At 42.7% G+C, this 24,041-nt stretch overlaps 1 protein-coding gene across 1 annotated transcript in view; it reads left to right on the top strand.

Annotated features, from left to right (window-relative positions):
• The window catches only part of UST (uronyl 2-sulfotransferase), a 194,773-nt gene that overhangs the window by 64,963 nt on the left and 105,769 nt on the right, over positions 1-24,041 (top strand). The window contains exons 4-5 of the mRNA XM_017883647.1: positions 8,604-8,683; positions 19,145-19,298. Coding sequence (XP_017739136.1) covers positions 8,604-8,683; positions 19,145-19,298 — 234 coding nt within the window. The remainder of the gene's footprint in view (positions 1-8,603; positions 8,684-19,144; positions 19,299-24,041) is intronic.

The following is a 24,041-nucleotide window of genomic DNA, read 5'->3' as shown; positions in this document are numbered from 1 at the left end:
CTCTGGAGGGTAGCCGTGATCACACAAACACACACACGCACACACACAGAGCTAAATTTTTAAAATCTATTAAATGGAACAGACACTGAAGGGATTATTAAAAAGGAAAGGGAGTGTGAAGACACCAAATGTTAGAATGCCTATAAAAATCCCACTACATCTGTCCTTATAGAAATAGAAATACCTTTGAAGTTCGTGTTTTGGAAGACTCCGCCTCAACAGCACAGCATGGGCAATGGCTGCTGACCAAGCGTTGCACTTCCGCACAGCTCATCATGCAAACCTGTGATATCATTTCATTGATGCTCTAAAACCAGATTTCAGGGTCTTAAGCTGGCTTAAATTATCTCTTGAAAAATGGAGATTATATACAGCTTTGAAAAATAGGGAAGTTTTTTCCCCAGAAGACGTGGCGCGTGATTGCCAAAAAAACACATAACCATCTTTGGTTAAGATGTGACACCATCTTTCTGAGCATTGCTATAAATACAATAAAGGTCAACGTGCTGCAGGTGTATTACAGCTATGAGAATCCACAATTAATTGCATTCTCTTTAAAGAAAAGCAAAAGTTACCAGCATATTGAGAAGGCACATAATTCTACTCTTTCTATTTCTGTTGAAACTGAGGATTACGTATTGGATATAGCACCTGTTATTTGCTAATTGTTTTCCTTCATTGTTTCGTTGAACTTTTGGACCTAAAATATACTACTGAGTGGATATGATTCCCTGTTTTATGGGTGAGACACCTAAGACAATCAGATTGTAACTTTCCAAATACATTATAATGACTGTCAGTGGCTCTTGGCCTTGAACCTAGGCCTTCCTTAATCCAAAAGCCATTCTCATCATGCAGTGTTTATCTCCTCTGGCTGGGCAGCAGAATCTCAGCAGAGCCTTTTAAAACCTAGAGTTGCAATGGCCCTTCTCCTGGAGATTCTGGGGTAGGGCCCAGAAAACTTTTTCTTTAATGAAGTGCCACAAGAGATTTTATGATGCAGCTAGGGTTAAGAACCTCTGCTGAAATCATCATATCAGCATTGCCCTAGGTATGTTCCTGAGAATCCTAGTCCTCTAAGACATTGAAAGAAAGAAAATATTATGGTTCAATAAATTTGGTAAATGTTGCGTGCCTTGTCCCCAACGAATCAATTCACAATGATTATTTGCGTTTTAAAGACTTTGAAAATTAAAACAAAACTGCAAACAAAAACAAACAATTTAACTGGGTTTCACCTAGCGTTTTTGCGGTCTTCGTTGGTCAGGGGACTCTTTATGAGTGTTTGTGACTGATTTGCACTCTGCAGAACTCCAATTCACAGTCTGTGAAATACTAGGCAAGTCCACATCCTCCCACCAGTTGTAACAGTAAAGGCTACTATATCACTATAAATGTCAATCTGTTCTGACTCTTCAACAGCTATTCAAATTATTAAAGCCTTGAAGAGTTATGTAAAGGTGGAGAAGAGAGAGATCTTATGTCCATGTGTCATAGATAGCTTTAGCTTCTTGATCAAAACAATATTTCTTTACAGTATTTTAAACTTCCCTCTCCTATTGCTCTTGCCCACTGCAAGTTTCAAGTCTGAATGGTGGCTAGAAAGCAATGAGACTTAGGGGGAAACAGAAAACCCAAGTCACCTAAAGAAACTGTGTGAAGTTTGTAAAAGTCTACAGGCTGCAGGGATCCCTAAGGCGTGGTTAATCAGACTTCTGTTTAATCAAGAGATGGGCCAAGCATGGTAGCTGACGCCTGTAATCCCAGCACTTTGGGAGGCCGAGGCGAGTGGATCACTTGAGGTCAGGAGTTCGAGACCAGCCTGGCCAATGTGGTGAAACCCTGTTTCTACTAAAAATACAAAAATTAGACAGGCATAGTGGTGCACGCCTGTAATCCCAGCTACTCGGGAGGCTGAGGCAGACGAATCACTTGAACCCAGGAGGCAGAGGTTGCAGTGAGCTGAGGTTGCACCACTGCACTCCAGCCTGGGCGACAGAACAAGATTCCATCTCAAAAAAAAAAAAAAAAAAAAAGAAGGTGGCACACGCATTCATTTTTTAAGCAGATTTCTCTGTTTTTTGTTCTTTTCACTTTGATGAATACTTATTGAGGACCTAGTATTAACATGTGTATTAAACCTCGGGCAGCCCACTAGATATGAGTGTACCCTATTTCTCATCCTCAAGGCAACATTGTTAGGAAAGCATTATCACCCCATTTTAGAAGGGGGAATAAGTGTGTACAGGAATCTGATTAAAATGTGTTGTAAATTAAGAATAATGTGGAAGAATAAGACTTGAAAGCAAACGGGGGTCAAATCCCGAACTTTAAATGCTGGGCTTCAGAGTTGGACCTTTCTTCAGTAGACAGTGGGAAGCTATTAACGCATTTTTGCAGTTTTTTAAAAAATTTTTGCAATGAGACCTTGGCAATGACCTTGAGCAGTAGGATGTAAATAACTGCCACATGCTTAGTGTTCCAATAATGGAACACAAGGCATACATGGGTTAATAAAAAATGGTTCTTAACCGTGATAGGCACCAAAATCTGCTGGGGAGCTTTCTCACAGTATGTGTATTCAGGTCCCACTGCAAAATACAGAGTTAAACTTGTAAAGGCAGAGTCAAAGTTATTTGTATTTTGCAGGGGAAAAACTCCCGAAGAGGTCCTCACACACAGCCCTAGCGAGGAATGATTTCACGAAAGCCTTTGATTATTTGAAAGTTTTCCTTTTATTGAAGTGAATCCTTCACTACGCTAGGAAAATCCCGCTGTCACCTGAGTCTCTCTCAAGCGCCTTAAGACTCCATGTGTCCCTGAAGTTTTATGAAGTGGTGTCTCCTCATGAGCCTCTCTATTTATCCCAGGTACCTTTCTCTGGCTTGACACGTTTTGGAAAAACCTCACTTAGAATGACCCTCAGAACTTCCCGACTTTATAGGAGTGGGGACAGTGTCCACAGGCATGAGAGGTGCTCCAACTGGACCCTAGAGTCCAACCAAAGAGAGGAGCCTGGTACTGTTCCACGCCACAGGGATTATGCAGACGTCTAGTCTTGGAACCCTACCGACAGAAACTGAGTCCGCTAATAGAAACTTGGTGGAAAGAAAAGAGAAAAACAAGGAAGAAGCAGCAAGGCCTGCAAAAATAAGTTTTTCGTTTCGTTCCAGTTGCAGCCGTGAGATTGATTTTCTCTGTAATCCAGACCCAGGCTCTTTGCCTTGATCATGTCATTGCTCCCCCTGGTGGACTTCTTCTTCATTGCAGGCATGTATAGCACTGACTGCTTCCCGCAGGCCATCCTGCCTCCTGCTTACAAGTGCTTCTCTGTATTGCGGGAAGAGGGAAGGGTCACCGGAGCCTCCAGCCATCCTCCCAGCCTCTGAGGTTCAAGGGCCAAGGGTCTTCCTCTGAGCTACTCCTTATTTTGCTTTGATATGTTAAAAACATGTCCTATCTTAAAAATGCTTTGCAAAATTATAAGGTGTCTAGGTGTTCATGAGTGACACAGAATTCACTTATGAACCACGTAGGGTTAGATACCACCTCTGCTGACAAATATTTGTCAAAGAAGTCAGGAGCAAAGTCTGACCGTGTTGGTAGAACTGCAGGTAAAGGTCTTCTGCTGTACCATCCCAGCCAGTCAAGTTGAAAGCAAAAGATTAAGAACTACTTACTGATATGCTGTGATCTGATTTTTTTTCTTTCAGATATCTTTCATTACATAGCTATCTTTTTTAGTACTTAAAATTAATTTTCTGTTCTTGTTAGGATATACTCAGTTTTCCCACCTAGAACTTTTAAAAAGTATTATCTCTGGCATTCTAAAGCTTTTATTTTTATATTATTTCAAAATGCTTTTCCATCTGTTAGAACTTTCTTTCACATTTTCAGCACATCACAAGAAGAAAATTTATATTCCATAAAGCTTCTTTGTTCTCCAGAGTTTTGTGCTAACCAATCTGTTCCTTCCATTTGGAAAGGTTATCTCTGTGGGAATGGTGAATAGATTGCAGCCAGTAAATAAAAAACAGGGTTTAGGGATTGGAAAGACTTGGATTTCAATCCTGGCTTTACCTCTTTGTGTGGATGAGGCTTTAAGCAACCAATGCAACCTTTCATGCCTCAGTTTCTTAATCTATACAGTAGGCATAATGATACTTATCCATGGCTGGATGCGGTGGCTCATGCCGTAATCCCAGCACTTTGGGAGGCCAAGGCAGGTGGATCACCTGAGGTCAGTAGTTCAAGACCAGCCTGACCAACATGATGAAACCCTGTCTCTACTAAAAATACAAAAATTAGCTGGGCGTGGTGGCGCGTGCCTATAATCCCAGCTACTCGGGAGGCTGGGGCAAGAGAATCACTTGAACCTGAGAGGGGGAGGTTGCGGTGAGCTGAGATCGAGCCCTACTGCACTCCAGCCTGGGCAGCAGAGTGAGACTTCGTCTCAAAATAATAATAATAATAATAATACTTATCCATGGAGTTCTTGTGAGGATTAAATGACAGCATGTATATAAAGAGCACCTTGGTGCACTCAGAAAATGGGAGTCTGTTTGATGGTGTTATGTCCTGGATGTTATAATGGTAAGACTGTTTGCTCCGTGTGACACCAGGATAGTGAACATATGGGTCTGTCTCAGAAAGGCTAAGTTCATAGCCTGAGTGCTAGATAATTCTGTCTTCAGTTAACTATACATTTCTTGACTCCAGAAAGGATTTCTAAAGATGATAGCTTCATTTCATAAATATTTGTGGGGTGTATGTTCTGTGCAGGTACCTTGAGTAGGCTTTCTAGGGGATAAAGCCTACCCCCAACCCTCACAGAAGTTACATTCCAGCTCAGACTCAACTCAACTACAGTGTAATGTAGAAAGTGTATGTCCTGAAGAATTTTCAGATACACTGCTATGGAAGGTCACGTTCAAAACCAAGCCCGTTTCCCCCCTTATCTGCAGCCAAATTTGTTTCACCCCAGCATTGCCCATCTCCACGAATGGATACCATCACGTGTTCGGTTGTCCTAGTCAGGAATCTGGGAAGGAAGCTCTCTTGGCCACTTGCCCTGCCTCCTTTCCACTGGCAGGTGGTCACCTCCTTAACCCTCCCAGAACCTCCCCATCTGTCTTACTTACATTGACTTAGTTCAGTGGTTCTCACACTCTTGGGCCATACCATCCCTTGGAAGGCTTGGCATATCACAGACTGCTGGCACCTCTTCCCCCAGAGTTCCTTCTAATTCAGAAGGCCTGGGGCGGAGCCTGAGTATTTGCATTTCTAACAAGTCCCAGGTGATGCTGATGCTGCAGGTCTGGGGACCACACTGAAAACCACGACCTCAGTTCATGCCGTTGTCATTTGCTGTTGGGATTATTGCCCAGTCTTCCTGGCTAAGCTTCTGTATCTAATCCTCACCCTCCTTCACATTCTCCACCCTGCCCTCAGATCTGGAAAAGAGAATCTTTTCTAGCTGTTGATCACCCACAGAATAAATGTCAGAATTCCTGCTGTGATCTGCAGTACCCTCCATTACCTGACTCTTACCTGATTCTCTAGTTTCACCTGCTACTTTGCCGATCCCATCTCGGATCACTGAACACCTCCGGCACACCGAACTCCTGCAGTTTCTTGGTGCCGTGTCATTTTATGTTTTGCCTTTTGTATCTGCTCTTCATTATTTGCAATGCCATGAATCCCTTTCTTTCCTGGCTAACTCCTCTAGATCCTTCCAGACTACTCAGGAAAAACTCCTTGGGGAAGCATTACCTCCCCATCTGAAAGTAGAGAGAGGTGCCTCACTTATCTACCATCTACCTCATGGTGGTTATCACATGTTTGTACCTGCCTCTTAGTCCACCTCACCCACAAGACTCTGACAGCTTCCTAACAGCAAGAACCAAATCCATCATCTCTATAGCCATAACCCTGAGCAGTACATTGCCTGACACAGAGGGGAGATCAAGGGATGTTGAATGAAAAGGGCTATCCAGGAAGGCTACTTGGAGGAGGTAGATATTTTAACCATAAGTAAGTAGTGGTTAGTATTTAGACACAGAAACAGTAGCAGAAGAACATTATAGAAGAGGGAACTTAAATCTGAGCTTAGACTTAGTCAGGCTTTGGTGTGAGGAAGGAACAATGAGGGCTCTCATTTGGCTGGCCACAGCATGTGTGGTCCTGAGAGCCAGTTGAGGGAAATAGCACAGGTGGAATTCACATGGCTCAACACGCCATTGAATATGGGAGAGTCCAGGAAAGAGCTGGATCAAAGGTGGGAACATGCCAATCACTGGTAACCCGAATTGGACTGTCCAGAGATGAATGAGGCTGGATAAAGAGTAAAGATGGGTGAGGATTAGGTGTGTTTGTGTCCGTGGTGGAGTTTGAGGGCACTGTTAGGACATATTCCACTGTCTTCTTCATGTGTCTTCCCACCCATCTTATTCTGTTCTTACCTCCAGTGCCTAATAAGTGCTTGATGAATGATGAGTGAATTTATGCCATGGAATCGGAATAAAGGCCAGGAGTGGTCCCACATGAGCCAGGGAGAGGAGAAGTGGTGTCGGTGGTGGTTTTAGGTGGTGCCATTGTCACCCCCGATGCCTCTCCTGCAAATAAGATTTAGGTGAGGGAAGAGGCAGGCTGTTGGCCATTGGGGGCGGGGAGGACCAGGCAAGATACCTCAAGCGATAGCAGCAACGAGTTCAGAAGATGACTGCTTGTCGCCAGAAACAAGGAAAGTCTTAGAATTTGTGAAGATCAAACCGGCTGAGAGCTGAAATGTGCCCTCTGCCTTCACTGTGCTAATACAATAAACATGAGCATTAGTACCTTGATTCTATGTTTAAAGATACGTCTAGAAAGAGTTATACATTGTCACTGCTAATCCATTTTTTCCTTCTGAAATAGACAGCTTTATGACTATTATGACACTGTTCTCAAAATCTAACTACTACTATTCTTCCATTACATTGAACACATTGACATGTGTTTAGAGAATCTAATATAATGTGGAATACGTGAAAGAAATGTTTTTCCTTCTGACCTGTTCTTCCAGTTTTCTTGTACAGTACTAGGGGGCTTTCTTGTAGGACTCTTCTGTGTGCAGAGAAATATCTGAATAAAATAATCTAGAGATAAAAGCATTAATGGTCTTTACATTAAACATACACACAGTCAAGAGTTATTTTTCCAAGCAGGCACCCTCAGAGATAAATTACCTATGGTTATGTCTTCAAACCAGTAATTCTATTAGTAAATCCATCAAAAATGAAAATTAACAATGTGACCACGCAGGAAGTTTTACTACCAAAAACAAGCACTTGCAGGTGGTGTGTCAAGGATAAACAGTAGATAAAGAGGTAGGATGCAATTTCCTTTTATACTGAGGCTTGAGGACAGACAGACCATTATTCACTCATACCTGCCACTGACTAACAGAAGCACAGGGTTTATGAACTGCGAGTCATTTACCTTTAAAATTCAATTTCATTCCTTCAGTCGTTGTGAGCTTGAATATCTAATTACAGGGTTTACGCACTGAGATCCCAGTGTAATCATCTATAAAGCATGTACTAGTTGGAGTTAATTCATTAAACAAATATTTATCGAGCACTTATATATGTGTCAGCCCTGTGTTAGACATGAAGGAACAAGGGGGACTCCGGTTTTCTGTCATGTTTGAGACAAACCTGGAGTTCCAGACTCTTATTTTATTGTTCTTGTTGCTACTGCGGTTAACATGTGAATGACTGGTTTTGTTTCCAGTTTTTCAACTTGAACTGTTTCATAAAACATGAAATGTTGCACTTCTGACATTCATCCAAAGTAGCAAGCTGCAATGTGCTTTTTAAAAATTCCACAGTGTGTTCATTTTGATGGGGCCAATTTGAAAAACCGGGGAAAGAGAAGTTCAGAAATTTAGGGAGTTATAAGAATGCTTGGAATTTCTAACAGATTTTGCTAAACATTTTCTGTATCATGACATGTTCCAGAAGGCCATAAAAGTTAGTTTACATGAATATAAACTACTTTTTGCCTTGCTGATAACTGCAAATAAATAATTCAGACGACCACCCACCGAAAACCAAGACATTTGGGGTTTATGTGTTTCCTATAAAATGTTTTCCTTATAAATTTCATAGTCAAAGAGAACAAGAATGAAGTAGTACTTCATTTTATTCAATTTTAAATTCTGCAGCACCTGTTTCAATATTTTTGTATATCCCAATAATATCATTACAGAATAAGATAATGAGTAATCTCTTTCCTTGATTTGACTTTAAAGGAAGGGATAGAAGGCATTCTTTTATTTACATTTTAGTACAGCAACACACTGATTTCTCTAGTCAAAATTAATTAATCTGTCATATTGCTTTCATAGTAACAATCAACTAAATGAGACACAGAACTATCAATTTGTATAGCACTGTTTTATTCACTAAGGAGCCTTATGTAAAACTTGATAAATGTTGCACTTATACTGCTGGTCCAGTGGTAATAAGTGGGAATAAAAAGAGCCGGATAGATAACCTTTAACTTAATATGGCTTGGTAAATTAGATCCTACATATGCTAATTTTGTACTTTTTTTAATAGATGGAACTGATTAAAAATATAAGTACTGCCGAACAACCCTATTTATTCACTCGACATGTTCATTTCCTCAACTTCTCAAGGTAAGACATTTTCCAGTTTAATGGTTCTTTCATTTTCTTCTAATGAACAATTACTTTAGAAATCTACCCTTATTTACAAGGTAGTACAATTGCCCTTGAAAAGACATTTTAATCCATTTATTTTGCTATGGAGGGATCGAAATTTGAAATAGTTGAACAGAAACTTCATCTCTTCCTAGACTACTGTCTTAAATCTTATAAAAACTTGGAATTATTTTTTAAAGAGAAGCCATTTGACCTAATAGCTCTTTTTAAAAAAGGAATCAGATTTTGTATTGAAACAAATAAGAAGGCAGGAGATGGGTATTTTAGCATAAATATTTTATTACACATTTTTGTACAATTTGAACCTGCACAGAACTCTGGGAATAATTCAGTGCTAGACTAATGAGTATTTTCTAGGATCCAAAGTACCAGCCTCTGTCTATCTTTTTAATACAGTCATGTGCCACATCATGACGTTTTGGTCAATGACAGACCTCATATACATATTAATCCATAAGATTATAATATGGTATTTTTACCATATCGTTTCTATGTTTAGATACACAAATGTTTATTATTGTGTCACAGTTGCCAGTGTTCAGTATAGTCACATGCTGTCCAGGTTTGTAGCCCAGAAGCAATAGGCTGTACTCTACAACATAGATGTGCAGTAGGCTGTGCCATCAAGGTTTGTGTATGTACTCTAAGATGCTTGCACAACCACGAGTCGCCTAATGATGCATTTCTCAGAATGTACCCCTGACATTAAGCAACACATGACTGTAAACCATTTGATTTTCTAAGCCTCGCATGTTTGATGCTGAGGAGGTTTGTAAAATTCTGGTTTTTGTTTCCAGCGGCTGTGGTCTTCTAATAACAATGCAAATCTTCAAATTCAGGTTTTTAGATTCCCTATTTGTTAAATTACTAGCTTCAAATTCTGAGTGTCCTCTTCCCCAGTGGTTCATTAGCATAGGTTGACTGTCACTGTGCCTCACTTCTGAGCTGATGGCCCTTAGTGTTTCACTCTCCCTGTGCTGGCCCAAATCTGCACTCACAGCTGCTATCTAAATGGCTGACAGATCACTGGATCCAGAGGCAGATCTGCTGGGGACCAGCCGGGGAACCTCTGGGCCTCCCTGGTCAGCCATCTGACGGGCACTTCTGTCATCTTAACAGTGCCTTGCAGGTCCACACGAGAGCACCAAAGGACCCAGGGCAGCAGGCAACATCTGCTGGTTAGTGCTGACCTAGTGGCTCCTGCAGGCCAGGCACCCAGGGAGCTGGCTCCGGAGGAGCTGTTGCCCTGGTCCAGGGTGCCTGACAACCCACCTGGCTGGAAGAAGATTTCAGCCCTCCAAGGACTTCCCTGCTGTGCAGCAGGTCCTATGCAAATTAAGTGCAAAGAATGAGATTCAGTAAAGCAAGTTATTAAGCAGAGAAAAGGAGTTGTTGTCTTACCTTTAAAAGCAAGTGTTCCCTGAAGTTTCCTGGGCCCTCCTGATAACCAGAGTTCTTGGGATGGTAACAGGACTCCTGCAGATTTTCCGCAGTGACCCAGGGCCAGGTGCTGGGCAGCTAGGAGTGTGTTTTCAACTATATTTATAAAATGGCTTGTTACTGGATTATCCAGGGTATGCGCCCTCTTAATTCCAGAAGGCCACAAGCATATTATTAGACATGATTAGATAACAAGGCTTATTAGCTCTTTCAGGCATTGTGTTTTATGACTTGCAAAGAGAAAAGAACTGCTTCCCTGATCCTTGCTGTTCTACCACGTTTCCTTCTAAGTCACCCCTGACATCCTTAAACCTCATTCATGAACACTTCTTGCTTCATAGTTCAAATCTTTACAACCAAACAGATTGCAGTGCAACAAGTTTTAAGTATTTATCTCTGTACAGTGTAAAACCCAAATTAGAAGCCATGGCCAGTATTTTAATTGGGTCAGCAGAGCATAACATGGTGGCCATATTTTGTTATGGCCTCTACCATCAAACACATGTACAGGAGTTTAGTCTTCATTGCTTTAATTCTGAAAGGAAAAAAAAATGATAAATGCCTTTTAGAAGACACCATGTCTACAGAAAATGGTGCTGGCCTGGCCGTCAGGACCTCTGGTGTCAGAACTGGCCTCCCCACTGGTCATGATTCTCGGCAAGCCATTTAACCTCTTAGAGGTCTCTGTTTTTCTGTTTTTCCATCTGTAAAACAAGGATAGTTCTCAGTCATCCCTACTATAGGGATGCTCTGAACTGTGAAGGAAAGGCCTTCTGAGAGAAGGCCGCTATATTGGTCATTTTCATGCTGCTGATATCCAAGACTGGGAAGAAAAATAGGGTTAATTGGACTTACAGTTCCACATGGCTGGGGAGGCCTCAGAATCATGGCAGGAATCGAAAGGCACTTCTTACATGGTGGCAGCAAGAGAAAATGAGGAAGATGCAAAAGCAGAAATCCCTGATAAAACCATCATATCTTGTGAGACTTATTCACTACCATGAGAACAGCATGGGGGAAACCACCCCATGATTCAAATTATCTCCCATCAGGTACCTCCCACAACACGTGGGAATTACAGATGTACAATTCAAGATGAGATATGGGTGGGGACACAGAGCCAAAACATATCACACGCTATATACATTCAGAGTGGCACTTAAAAAGGCAATTCTATAGATGATTCAGGCTGAGCCCACTGCCCAACTCCTGACTCAGTTTCTATAGAGACACCTTGAGGACTGGGCTGGGCTCTGCTTCTCCTCCCTCAGTTCCATTTTACTCAATTAAACACATATCTATGGATTACCTTCTCTCTTCTATATACTATATGAGAACTGGGGCTTCTGCAGTCAACATTAAATGTTTTTCTTGCCTTTGGGAGACTCTTAAGTTCTTCCATTAAAGGATGATGGATGTAAGGAGAGGGTGGTCACAGGGCTTCCCCTAGGGGAGGAACCTCCTGTGGGACCAGGACTCTGGAAGGGTGTTTCTGCAGGGAGGTGAGGGATGGGTCAGCTTTAGACAAGTGAAGGGGGAGGGCATTTCCAGCACAGCCACCAGCAGAAGAGTGGGGCCAAGAGGAACTGAAAGGGATGCAGTGCAGACCAGGATGGACACGACTGGGCTGGAACAGCAGTCAAGAGTTTTAAGCAGAAATAACAAGAGACTACCTGACCAGCTTTGCTGCTTTCAATAAAAAGCCAAAACTGACTCCCCAGGAGCAACCTCCTCCTCTCTTTACACCACATACCAGGGCCTGGGCCCTTAGCTACCAGACTTCCATAAAAAGGAAGAGAATGATCAGTTGAACTTCAATATATGACAAGACTATGATTGTTCCACTCATGGAACATGGGACATTAAAAATCAGCTTTTCCTTGTTTAAGGGAATAGCTTTCTTTAAGGAAAATTTCTTTGTCAATATGCAATTGACAAGAGGAAAACAACTAAGTTGGAACTTGTTAAGAGGACTTTGACATTACTTTTTTTTTTTTTTTTTTTTTTTAGATGGAGTCTTACTCTGTCACCCAGGCTGGAGTGCAGTGGTGCAAGCTCAGCTCACTGTAACCTCAGTTTAAGCGATTCTCCTGCCTCAGCCTCCCGAGTAGCTGGAATTGCAGGCATGCACCACCACACCTGGCTAATTTTTATATTTTTAGTGGAGACAGGGTTTCACCATATTGGCCAGGCTGGCCTCAAACTCATGGCCTCAAGTGATTTGCCCACCTCAGCCTCCCAAGTGCTGGGATTACAGGCGTGAGCCACCGTGCGCAGCCAAGGACATTAACATACTTTAAAAAATAAGTTTTAGATGTATTTTGAATAACAAGTTATAAAGATGATGAAGCTGATCTTGAGAAACCTACCCTTATAACTGCTGACAGACGTATTGCTTGTTTCAGGATAATGAGGTTCCCATGAGAAGAACTGATACCGCAACCTAATATTCTTTGTTGATATTTCCAATCCTCTGCACATCGTTAACACGCCGCATGATACTTGCTGGCAAGCGGACTGTAAGCATGAAAGTCAGGCCTCCCTCCCCACTTTTTTTTGCACACAAATGGTCAGAACTTTTGAAGAGTATGGCATTATACCATATAGCTAATTGCCCTTTCTTTTTTTATTCCATGAACGATGGCATTTTTACCTTGAAATTTAGACACTCTTGAGTCATGTAAAATACTATCCTGTGAGCGTTTGGTGTTTCTGTAGCTGACCTACTTCGTTTTTTCACTATCTAGGCTTCTTGTCCTGTTTCTTCTTTTTCCGTTTTTAGAGTTAGAAGGAACCATATCTAGCTTTATTAATCCAAAGATGGGAAGTAATTGGTTCAGACCGATCAGGTGTTTTGCCTCAGGGAAGGATTCATGCCTGGGACGTGTGCACAGTGAGCTCAGCAGAGATCTCAGCCTTCAGTGAGGATTCCTGAGTTGCACACTGGACTGCTTTTTCACACAGTTGTGGAACTCCCTGGAAATTCCAGCCAGACAAATATTTTTCACCTGGACTGTCTGGAGAATTGAGTCAAAACTACGTTGGCCTAAAATATGCTTCTCTTTGTTAGGATGTTTAAGTAGAATTTTTAATATTTGCATACTATGGTGTCACATATCTTTTTCCAGTTTTCAGAGTAACTTTAGGAAACAATTTCTGAAAAAGATACCAACTTTCTAACATCAATGGCATCCCTCCAAATCTATCTTAGATCCACATACTAGAAAGCCTTGTGAGAGACTATAATTCACATTTGTCTGTCCCCTGCCCTCGATTTTATTTGTTTTCTAAGCTTTTATTTTTGGGGGCATATAAATATTTTTGCAATCTACAATGCCCCTCACCCTTCCAAATGTGCTTTTGCAGGGAAACCCTTAAGAAGTTTTACCTCAGAGCCCAATGCTATCAAAATAGTCCAAATGCATTATAAGAGACACCAAGATGCTAAATAATTTCAAACCACCACTTCCCTTATCCTTCTTCCACGTCATTCTTCCTTTCTTTCCCATGATCCCCTCACCTTTGCTTCCATTTCTCATGTATCTCAGATGGTGTCTCCAGTGCCAATAGTAACTTGCAAAAACAAACAAAAATGTGAAAATTAGCCAATCACCAGAAAAGCAGTGGGGTGTAATGTGTATGGGGCTGCGTTTTGGATACCTTTTCTCTTCTCTACAAGTGAAGTCTCAATTACTGATGTGAACAGTGTTTCTTGTATCAACTTTTGTGAACAAACTCTGCCCTCTGATGGCATTATTTAACAAAACAAATCAGACTTCGCCAATTCCACAAGTCAATTTAGTTTTCACATCTTATTTGTAAATGTTGACTTTTTTATTCTTCTTAGCCAAGTGATCCATCTCAATTCTGTGCCCTTCAAATCTCTTATCATTTGACAGACACTGCAAACTCTGAAGAAAACGCCAAAGTAAAAATCGGTATTAGCAGTTAACACTGTCTCTGCCTCCTTAAACACTGCGCAGAAGTTCCATTTACAAGTGCGAGTTTTCTCTGGGTTTTCCCTATGTGAACCCTGGCTGGGCTCGTCTTCCTAAATCGGCAGTTTCTTCCTCATGTTTCTGCTTTTCCCTCTACGGGGAGTGGATCTCTGCTTCTGCGTGGGCCACCAGCTGTGTTTGTTAGCCCATCAGCGACGAGTATAATCTGGACTTTCCCTCAGCCCACCTCATTTCCTGACTGTTTCCTACTGTTTATTTCATGCCTTGTCAATTCATCTTCCTCTCTGAGCAGGAGCCCTGACCCAACCACCCACCTCCTTCCCCATTTGTCTCATCTTCTCACAGCAAATGTTTCCATCTCTCCTGCCTTAGGACAGACCGGAGAGCAAAGCACAACTGTCTCTTCTGCTTGTGTTTTGTGATGGGCAGTGGCGGGCAGGGGGGGAAGTCTAGTCCTGGGCACAGGAGATGGAAGTGCCCACTACAGGGGGTATGAGGACAGAGGCCAGACCTCCCCACCATGCTGGCCCCCACTGGATGTTCAGGGACTCTTGTTACTGCAACGGGCTCCAGCAAAGGGCCCTTTAACAGCCAGGTTGGCTGGGCACAGTGGCTCACACCTGTAATCCCAGCACTTTGGGAGGCCAAGGCAGGCAGATCACTTGAGGTCAGGAGTCCGAGACCAGCCTGACCAACATGGCGAAACCCCATCTCTACTAAAAATACAAAAATTAGCCGGGCATGGTGATGGGTGCCTGTAATCCCAGCTACTTGGGAGACTGTGGCTGGAGAATCGCTTGAACCCGGGAGGCAGATGATGCAGTAAGCTGAGATCACGCCATTGCACTCCAGGCTGGGCAACAAGAGCAAAACTCTGTCTCTAAAATAAATAGCCAGCTCTACCCCTCTCCACCTCAGCCACTCCTCACTCTGCCCCGGAAGGGTCCTGTTCTTCTCCATGATGGCCTTTCTCTCACTTCAAAGTGTCTTCCTCTCTCACTGACAAGGATCAAAGCCCTGGGCCTCTGGCCTATGGTACTTTTCACCCTTTAATGTAGATAGCAGCACAAAGGTAACCTCTACTTCCAGGTCAGAGGCTAAAAAGGAGGTAGGCTTTTGGCAGAATGGTGGTTACCAGGGGTGGGAAAAGCAGGAAAAGAGATTTTTATGTTCAATGGGCAGAGTTTCCATTTGTGAACATGAGAACGTTCTGGAGATGGGTGGTGGTGATGACTTCACAACAATGTAAATGTTTTAATACTACTGAATTATATACTTTAAAATGATGAAAAGGGCAAATATATATATTACATATATATTATTTTTTACTAGAATTTCTTAAAAGAACAGGATATACTTTGAAAAACTGATTGCAATCACAGTAATCTCTACTGTAATTGGAGTACAAAACAGTCTTAATTCTCAAGGATAATTCTGGTCTTAATTATTGATTTAATATGTGCAATAATTATTACCTCAGGAAGAATGCCTTCCAAATTTTGATGAAAATATACCTAAAATTTTTACTAGTGCTTTGTGTAGCTATTGAAGAGGTGATTAATATTATCGATGGGTCGATCAATTGATTGAGGTAGCAGTGTGAGACAGATGCTGATGAAAATGCTCAGAATGAGGTGTTTGAAAATGCCTCTCAGAATGAGAACCGTGTAGTTACGGTTCCTAGAGAATTATGCCCAGCTACAGATCGTCATCTTCTCATCAAAAAAATAAGTAAAGTTTAAAAACTATTACACATTTGCAGAGTCCGAAGGAAGCCCAGAGCAGTGATTACAGAGTCGGTGAATAGGATCTGTGAACAAATGTCGAAGAAATTGGTAATGCCTGCTATTTTAGGACGGCTTAAAAGAGCTTCATAGATGCAGGAGTGATTGTGGTGACTGAAGGACAAAAGAGTGTGTTGTTGAACAAAAAAACAAAATATGGCCTGACTCTTCTACTCTCTAGTGTATGCACTACTTAGAACCTGTGATCAGCCGTAGTCACCACAAATTTTTAGAGCTCCATAAAGATCAAACTAGAGCTGTAGATTATAAAATGAAGGGCAATAAGTCTTAAGATAAAAGCCAAAGGAATTTTGAAGGAAACAATAAAAGTTAAAGGAATTAAAATTGAAGTTGAAAAGGCTAAGCGTTGTAAAAGCATAGGAGATGCAAATCCTTTGTGTCAAATGGTTCAAACAAAAGAAAATGTGCATAAAAGGAAAATTTAAATATTGGCTGGGTGTAAGAAAGACTTTTCAACTGACAAAGTGAACTTCACAGGGAGGTTGTGGAATCTTCTCTTAAGGCTTTTAAAAATCAGGCAGGGTTTTTCACTGTATGGGATGATAGGGTACAAACCATTCTCACCCCCAGAATGAAATCATGAGTGAGCAAAAGTTTCAGGTGACCCAGGGACTTTATAAATGGTAGCCAGGAATTCTGACCAGAGTTTTAAAATACTGAGAGGAGAAACTGATAAAGAAGATGGAATGAGGGTAGGGAAATTTGCTTCCCTGCTCAGGCACTAGGACATGTGCTATGCTGTGGTCCCTGGTGGTGGCATGGTGGTATTCTGGCCTCTTCTGTATAACTGACGTGTCACCCCAGATTTTCCCAATTTGGCATAAGCTGTGTATACAGAGGGCTGGCAGCCTAAAACCATTATTGCCTTCTGCAAAGGGGGAGATATATACCAGACACCTCTTTCTCATAGTTAGAAACTTCTAGAGAGAGCCTACTATATTATCTATACTTGACAATACATTCTTAAGCCATCTAAAACTCCCATTTTGGAAAATTATTCTGGAAATCTTGCATTAGGTTGCAGCATGCAAACAAGAGCAAGTCATCCATGCTCATCAAGACTTGCCAGTCCTTACTTCTCTCACCATTGATCAAAGATGGCAGTGGTGAGGCTGAGAGCCATCTCCTGATGGGACACTGTGCATGGATTCATATGATTGGGCAGTTCTGCTAACTAGCACTAGCAATCATTCTTCACATGAACATAGAAGAACAGTTGAGGTTTTTAAAAGCGTGAAGCAATTTTGAGGGTCTAATTATGTGCATATTTGGTATGCAAACCTTGTCTTCCTAGTCCCTAGCTTTATTACTTTAGTTACTGTTTATCATAGATATGAAACTCAATTTAATTTTATAAGGGGGATAAATCTGGGGCGTGTAGTTAGCCGGTGGTTGGCACAGCTAGCTCCTGGGACTCCAGTTAGTTGTTCATCCAGTTACATGAATGTGTATTTCTGAGAACTAACAAGATTCACACTGCAAGGCCAATCTCATCCGTGAGCAGTGTGTGTTCCAATGTGGTAGTATTTAAGGGCTCCAGGGTATCATTCATGTGTCCTGGTGCCTGAAATTCCACTATATCAGAGTTGTTCCTTTGGATTCTTCTCTCTGAAGATTCTTTTTTAAAATGCAGATAAACCAGGAGCAACATTATATGAATTCATACACAGAAAAGGATGGGTGGCTTGTTATGCCTTTCCTCTGACAACAGAGTCCCATGATATGAGAAGAAACATTAACAACTGAGAGGCACACCCTCAGATGTTCATTTCTTCATTTGGTCATCATTTGTTGAGCACCTACTGTGTGCCACACACTGAGCTAGAGGGTGTCGTTCCTGGCTGCAGGAGGCCCACAGTGTGATGGGAGAGGCACACATTTCCACACAGTGCAGGAGAGAGGGCCCGGGGCACAGAGGAGGGAGGCATGGACCCTGGGTTGGGCATTAATTGCTGAAGGATGTGATGTGACTCCAAGCTGGGTTTTGAAAGGTGAATGGAGTCTGCTAGCTCCTGGAGAGAGGCAGGAGCGGGGTCCTGTCAGTTTGTTTTCTCTTAGTTCTTTCTGACCCCTGAGAGAATGTCCAGGCACGTTCCTCAGAATGTCACAAGGTCATAGGGCTAGAGAACCCTGCAGGCTCCTCAGGAGGTCATCAGAGCATGACCTCTGCCCAGAGACTGGGGCAGTCTCCCCGGACTCCTCAAGACTACTGCTTTCAAGCAATTCAAAGAGAAAAAGAAGGAATTGTTAAGACAAATCCAGCCAATCTCATCACTTTGCCTCAGGAAGACCTTGTTCTTCGGCCAAGATTTAGTGGATTCGTCTAATCCTTTCATGGAAGGAATTAAAATGGAACACCTGGCTGTTTGCTTTGTTTTTATCTGAAGCTGCTTGCCATCACTTGAGGATAATTATGTTGAATATTGTTTCATTCTTGATATCCCACACAAAATTTCCTCAACTCCGGAAATCACTTTTCCATAATTAAGAGCATAGATTCTAGAGCCAGATTGCCTGGACCCATATCCTAGTTCAGCTCCAAGTTATGAACCTTATTCCTGCCTCAGTTTCCCCAAGTGTAAATGAGGATAATTATTTTTTCTACTCTATTGACATGTTATGGGGCTTCAGCAAGCTGGTTGCATGAGGTATTTAGAACAAGGTGAATAGAGAGTGCTCACTGAAGACTGGCTGTTATTCACTCACTTACTGCAGGGCACCTGACCCAGAACTGTTTGAATTACAATGTAGAGGAAGGGCCATCTCACCCAGCAAGGCAGTCAGAACCTACCAATCAACTGAAACATTCACCAAGGGCCAACTGTGTCCCCATGGGTTCTGTTCTAGCCATTGGAAATACTAAATCCAATACAGAGTGGCCCCCATCCTTGAGAAACCTACAGCCTAGTGAGAAAACTATACACCATCTCTTCCTTAACATGCACAATGGTGTGGTTTGTACCGTGCTATACTATGAAATGTCCTCACAGCCCCTCAACAGGTACCTGGAACAGGTATCATCCTCCCCACTTCCTGCATGATAATAAAATGCCTATCGGGAAACCCTGTTTGCTTATTACGTGTCATTGGCACCTTCGCATAGGAGATCATCTTTAAGTAAGTTAACCTAGAGGGGAGGGGAGATGTTGTCTAAGTAGGCCCTGTTTTCCTCCTGCAGTAATGGGTTGTAACGAACTCAATGTTTGTGTTAGGTTTGGAGGAGACCAGCCTGTCTACATCAACATCATTAGAGACCCCGTCAACCGGTTCTTATCTAACTATTTTTTCCGTCGCTTTGGAGACTGGAGAGGGGAACAGAATCACATGATCCGCACCCCCAGCATGAGGCAGGAGGAGCGCTACCTGGTAAGTCAGTCCTGTTGCATGCAAAAGGTGGTCTCCCCATTGCCTGGGGAGTGGCCCCTCCACCAGGGAAGGCTCACTCTTCCCTTCCCAGGCCTTGCCCTTGGTGCCTCCATGGAGCGTGGCGCAGAGGGGGTGCTTCCACAGGAAGGAGGTCTTGGCAAGAGAAACTGGTTCCGGGTGACCCAGATCTTAATGAACATTTCCTCAAATGATCTTCTGATGTTGCTTTGCTGAGTTGTCTTTAGTGCTAGGTTTTGGGTCCCAGAGCGGAAACAGTCTTTCCTAAGGAGTCCTGACTAGCACTGTCGTGCTTAAGAAGAACAAAGATGTTGGGGGATGTCTGTTAGAGAGCAGCAGAGCCCTTTCTTATCCCTCAGCCCATTCAGTTCCCATGACCACTCTGGGAGGGAGGGAGTGTTTTCAGATGAGGACCCTGAGATTCCAAAGGTTGTGGGATTTGCCAGTCACCTCTCAGGTAAGGGCACAACCGCGACCGACTGTTTCCGGGTTTCCTGCCTTCACAGTCTGGGTTCTTTCCACCACAGCGCGATAGAACCCTGTCATTGGACCAGTAATTGCTTTCTCTAGACTTGTTTTGGGACCCTCAGCTCCATAAGGGATGTTAGTCTTGAGTTCAGTAATTATTTCCGCAGCACAGAGGTTGGTAACAGAAATGGAGGGCGGAGTTGCCCGTCTTTCTTTGAGCACTAAAACGAAAGGTACATTTCCCATCCCTTTGTAGAGACACACATGCTGAGGAGCTGACAGCCTGGTGCCCAGGAAGCTGAAATCCTGGTCTCTGTGTCTGAGAGAGCCCTTGGGGTTCACCCGGACCCATCCTGGGCTGTTGATGGGCACAAGCAGGAAAGAAGGAAGTGTTGAGGATCAGTCAGAGGTGTCGTTCCCAAAGCTGGAAGATCACCCAGAGCCAAGGCCACTGCTGATGCGCCCTCAGCAGCAGCCTTGCCGCTGGAGAAAAGCACCGAATCTCCAGGCCAAGGCCAGGACCGCTGCTTCCTCATCTCATTTTAAAAACGTAATGGAAGCGGATGCTCAGAGGCTGGGAGCATTTGGGGATGATGTCCCCTCAGTGTCACGTTCATGTTTTCAAATCCATGATTAGAGTAGAGAAAACTGAGAAACAGAGAAGTTAGTGTCTCAGTCAGGGCCAGACGACTACACCAGACCCATGGCTTTCCACTCACCTTCAGTATTTGATCAACTACCTAAGACTTCAGTGAAATATTTTGATGTTTTTTTTATTTTTATTTTCTTCCTTTGATGATATATTTTAAAAGGGGCTTTTCCTCTTTTTTTTAGTTTTTGATGGCAAAACCCTAATCTATTTCTTTATAGGTTATGAGACCTGGTGCAGTGGCTCACGCCTGTGATCCCAGCACTTTGGGAGGCCGAGGCAGGTGGATCACTTGAGGTCAGGAGATCGAGACCAGCCTGGCCAACATAGTGAAAACCCGTCTCTATTAATAATACAACAATTAGCTGAGCATGGTGGCACATGCGTGTGATCCCAGTTACTTGGGAGGGTGAGGCAGGAGAATCCCTTGAATCTGGGAGGCAGAGGTTGCAGTGAGCCGAGATTGTGCTACTACACTCCAGCCTAGGTGCCAGAGTGAGACTCCATCTCAAAAATATAAAAAAAAAATAAATAAATAAAAATAATTAAAAATAAATAAAATAAAAAATAAACTATAGGTTATGAATATGACTATATGTTTTTTATTTGGTGAGACATGTATTCAGAGTATAGAACCGCTTACTACAAGAATAATGTCTTCTCTAATTATACTCATTATTTGTTTTGGATCTTGATTAATATATGTTGTTTTAAAAACAGCCTACATTCCATTTAATCCAGATAATTCTTTCATAGTTCTGATTCAATCCTCATGCTAAGAAAGTTAGAACCAGAGGATAGCAGAAAACGCCAAAAAACCAATGATATGGAAACACGTCTTATAAACACTGCTCTTCAAATATTAATGTAAGAGTTGAGAGGAATGCTCTAGCTTTTTCCGCTCTGTCAAGCTTTTGTTGCCATCCTGTAAATCATTTCATATAATGTAGTCTTCACACACACGAATAATAAGCTGCAATCATTAGAGAGAAAGGTGGCAAATGTGAAGGGGAAAAATTATGGTTTGGAATTTCTATTTGTTTGTTTTTGTTTTGAGACAGAGTCTTGCTCTGTTGCCCAGGCTGGAGTGCAGTGGCAAGATCTCTGCTCACTACAACCTCCACCTCCGGGGTTCAAGCGATTCTTCTGCTTCAGCCTACTGAGTAGCTGGGACTACAGGCACTTCCCACTACGCCCAGCTAATGTTTGTATTTTTAGTAGAGGCAGGGTTTCACCATGTTGGCAAGACTGGTCTTGAACTCCTGACCTAAAATGATCCACCTGCCTCGGCCTCCCAAGTGCTGAGATTACAGGTGTGAGTCACCATGCCCAGCCTGGTTTGGAGTTTTTTTTAAAAAAGATCATAAAATATTGAAAATTGGTAGTTGGGGCAAGTGTTATATTTTTGAAGAGCTGGTAACTGCCTTTATTATGTGACTTGAGAGATTGTAGGGAGATTTCCCTGCCTAGAATTCTGCCCTTAGAAATTTGTAGGGGCCCCTTTCCAAATGTAAGCACTGTGTTCGGGAAGGGTCTGTGTCAGATGAGGTCATCAGATCGATCCTTGGCAAGGCCCCAGCAGGAAAGCACTAGGCTCCCCAAAGCAGCACAGGAGAAACTCGGGGGGCTCAGATTCAAGAGAGGAGAGCCTGGTGGTGGCGGGGAGTGGGTGTCCCCTTCATGGTCTGGTTCCAGCCTGACCTGGTTAGAAGGCTGTCTTCTTGTTCAAAGGATAGTTTGTTTATTTGGAAGAAGATGGTCTATTGCCTTTTTTTAATAGCTGAAACTATTAATTCCATCTCCTTGGTCCCATTAGACCCTTGAAATAAAATTGGCCCCTTTCAGAAGAGTCTGTCCTCATTTTGGCAAAGCCTGGGTAGTCAGTTGTTTGACTCAAAAGAGGGTGTTGTTTGTGTCTCAGCGGGGCACAGGCAGCTGTGAGGAGCCCACTGTCCCCTCCTTGCAGGCCACCCCTCCCCTTAGAGGCCCTTCCCTGCACACCACATGCCCACAGGGTCTTGGGTGCTGGCCTGAAATGAGTCTGCTGATTTACCCCGTCGTTCCAGATCTCAGTGCTCCAAAGCCCCTTGCTTTATCCCATTGCCAAAAATCGGGCAGTTCTGCCCCTGGCCCTGAGCCTTACAGAGCTGCTTAGCATACAGCTGGGAGCGGCCAGCGCCTGCCTCCGAGCCTGCTCTGAGGATGAAATAATATCATCTTGTGAGGCAGGGTGGTTTGGAAGAAAATGGAAAGGGTAAAGGAATCCTGGGATTTGCAGGAACCCCAAAGAAGATAAAGACTCTCTCAATTTACAGGTGTGGGAACGGGCCTGGGATTCGGGGTGGGGTAAAGTCCCTCCTAGGAGGAGAAGCCAGACCTCCTGATTCCACTTCAGTGGTGTTTGCCCACTCAGACCTTACGTTTTACTTCCTGAAGGGTAAAGCGAGAAGAGGACTGGGCCAAGTCCCATGCTTTTGAAGCAGAATCATTTGATGTAACATTGTCTCTCCATCTTTACGAAGACATCGCTGTTACAGCAATTTGTTTTCAAATATTCAAGCGTCTTATAACTATACCTTATTTTCTGGAAACAACTAGCTTTTCTCAAACTTTCTATTTCTTTCCAAACTCTTCTTCCTTTGCATTTCCTGGAAAATCATTTTTAAATAAATTAGTGCTTGCATAGATGCAAGTTCAACTTCCAGCAGCCATACTGTGAAAAGACAGTTGTCTTAGGCTCATTTCTTTTTGTCCGGAGCTGGAAACTCCCCAGTGTGAAGGTGGCTGCCTCCTTTTTGGGGATGAGGGTCCTCTGAACCCAGGCACACTTGGACACATCCCAGCACCTGAGACTCTTCTCCAGCTCATGTCCGGCCTCCTTTATTTCCAGGGCAGGGAAATACCTGGCATACAGACCATATTTAAAGAAAGAATAAATGATGGAAAAGCTTTTTCTAATGAAGAGCAACTGTTGTCATCTCCAGATGAAGGAGAGCATCTTATTCCTGCTGGAGCCACTCCCTTTTCCAATCTTGGAGCTTCCATGAAAGTGGATTTCTTATTCTGTCATTTTCACCCTGCTGGTGAAAGTTCTCAAAAATGTCACATTGGGCTCCTGCCCTAACCACTATTGCCACTTCACTAGGCCATCCTCCATTTGAAGAATAGGAAGAGAAGGGAGAAAATCTTCCCAGAGAGAACACTCCCCCTGTAACACTGTTTATTCGGCTTGGCTGTAAAGTGTGGAAAGTAATGCATGTTTAAAAGAAAAGATGTGTAATTTACAGCTTCTTAATTCATAAAGAATTCAGTGAATCATGTTGGCCCTGTTGGATTCTGGAGAAGTCTGAAAATTGGCCAGAGTCAGCAAAGGTTTTTAGAAAGCTATGCATTTTAATCTACTTGAAAGCTTTGGACTCCAAACGTCCTTTAACTTTGAAAGTATACATATGAAACACTGGTGTGTGGAAATTTCCACTTGGTCCCAACCAGCTGAGACTGTCCTGTGAGTGAAAGAAACCTTAGGCATTGCCTTTATTCCTAAGGCATTGTTTTTCTTAAATAAGTAAAATGAAGAAGGGCTTTGGATTGTCTGCTTTTTTTTTTTT

The sequence above is a fragment of the Rhinopithecus bieti genome, unplaced genomic scaffold (assembly GCF_001698545.2).
Source record: "Rhinopithecus bieti isolate Rb0 unplaced genomic scaffold, ASM169854v2 scaffold_13747, whole genome shotgun sequence".
Taxonomy (NCBI): domain Eukaryota; kingdom Metazoa; phylum Chordata; class Mammalia; order Primates; family Cercopithecidae; genus Rhinopithecus; species Rhinopithecus bieti.
This window is presented reverse-complemented; position numbering and strand designations above follow the sequence as displayed.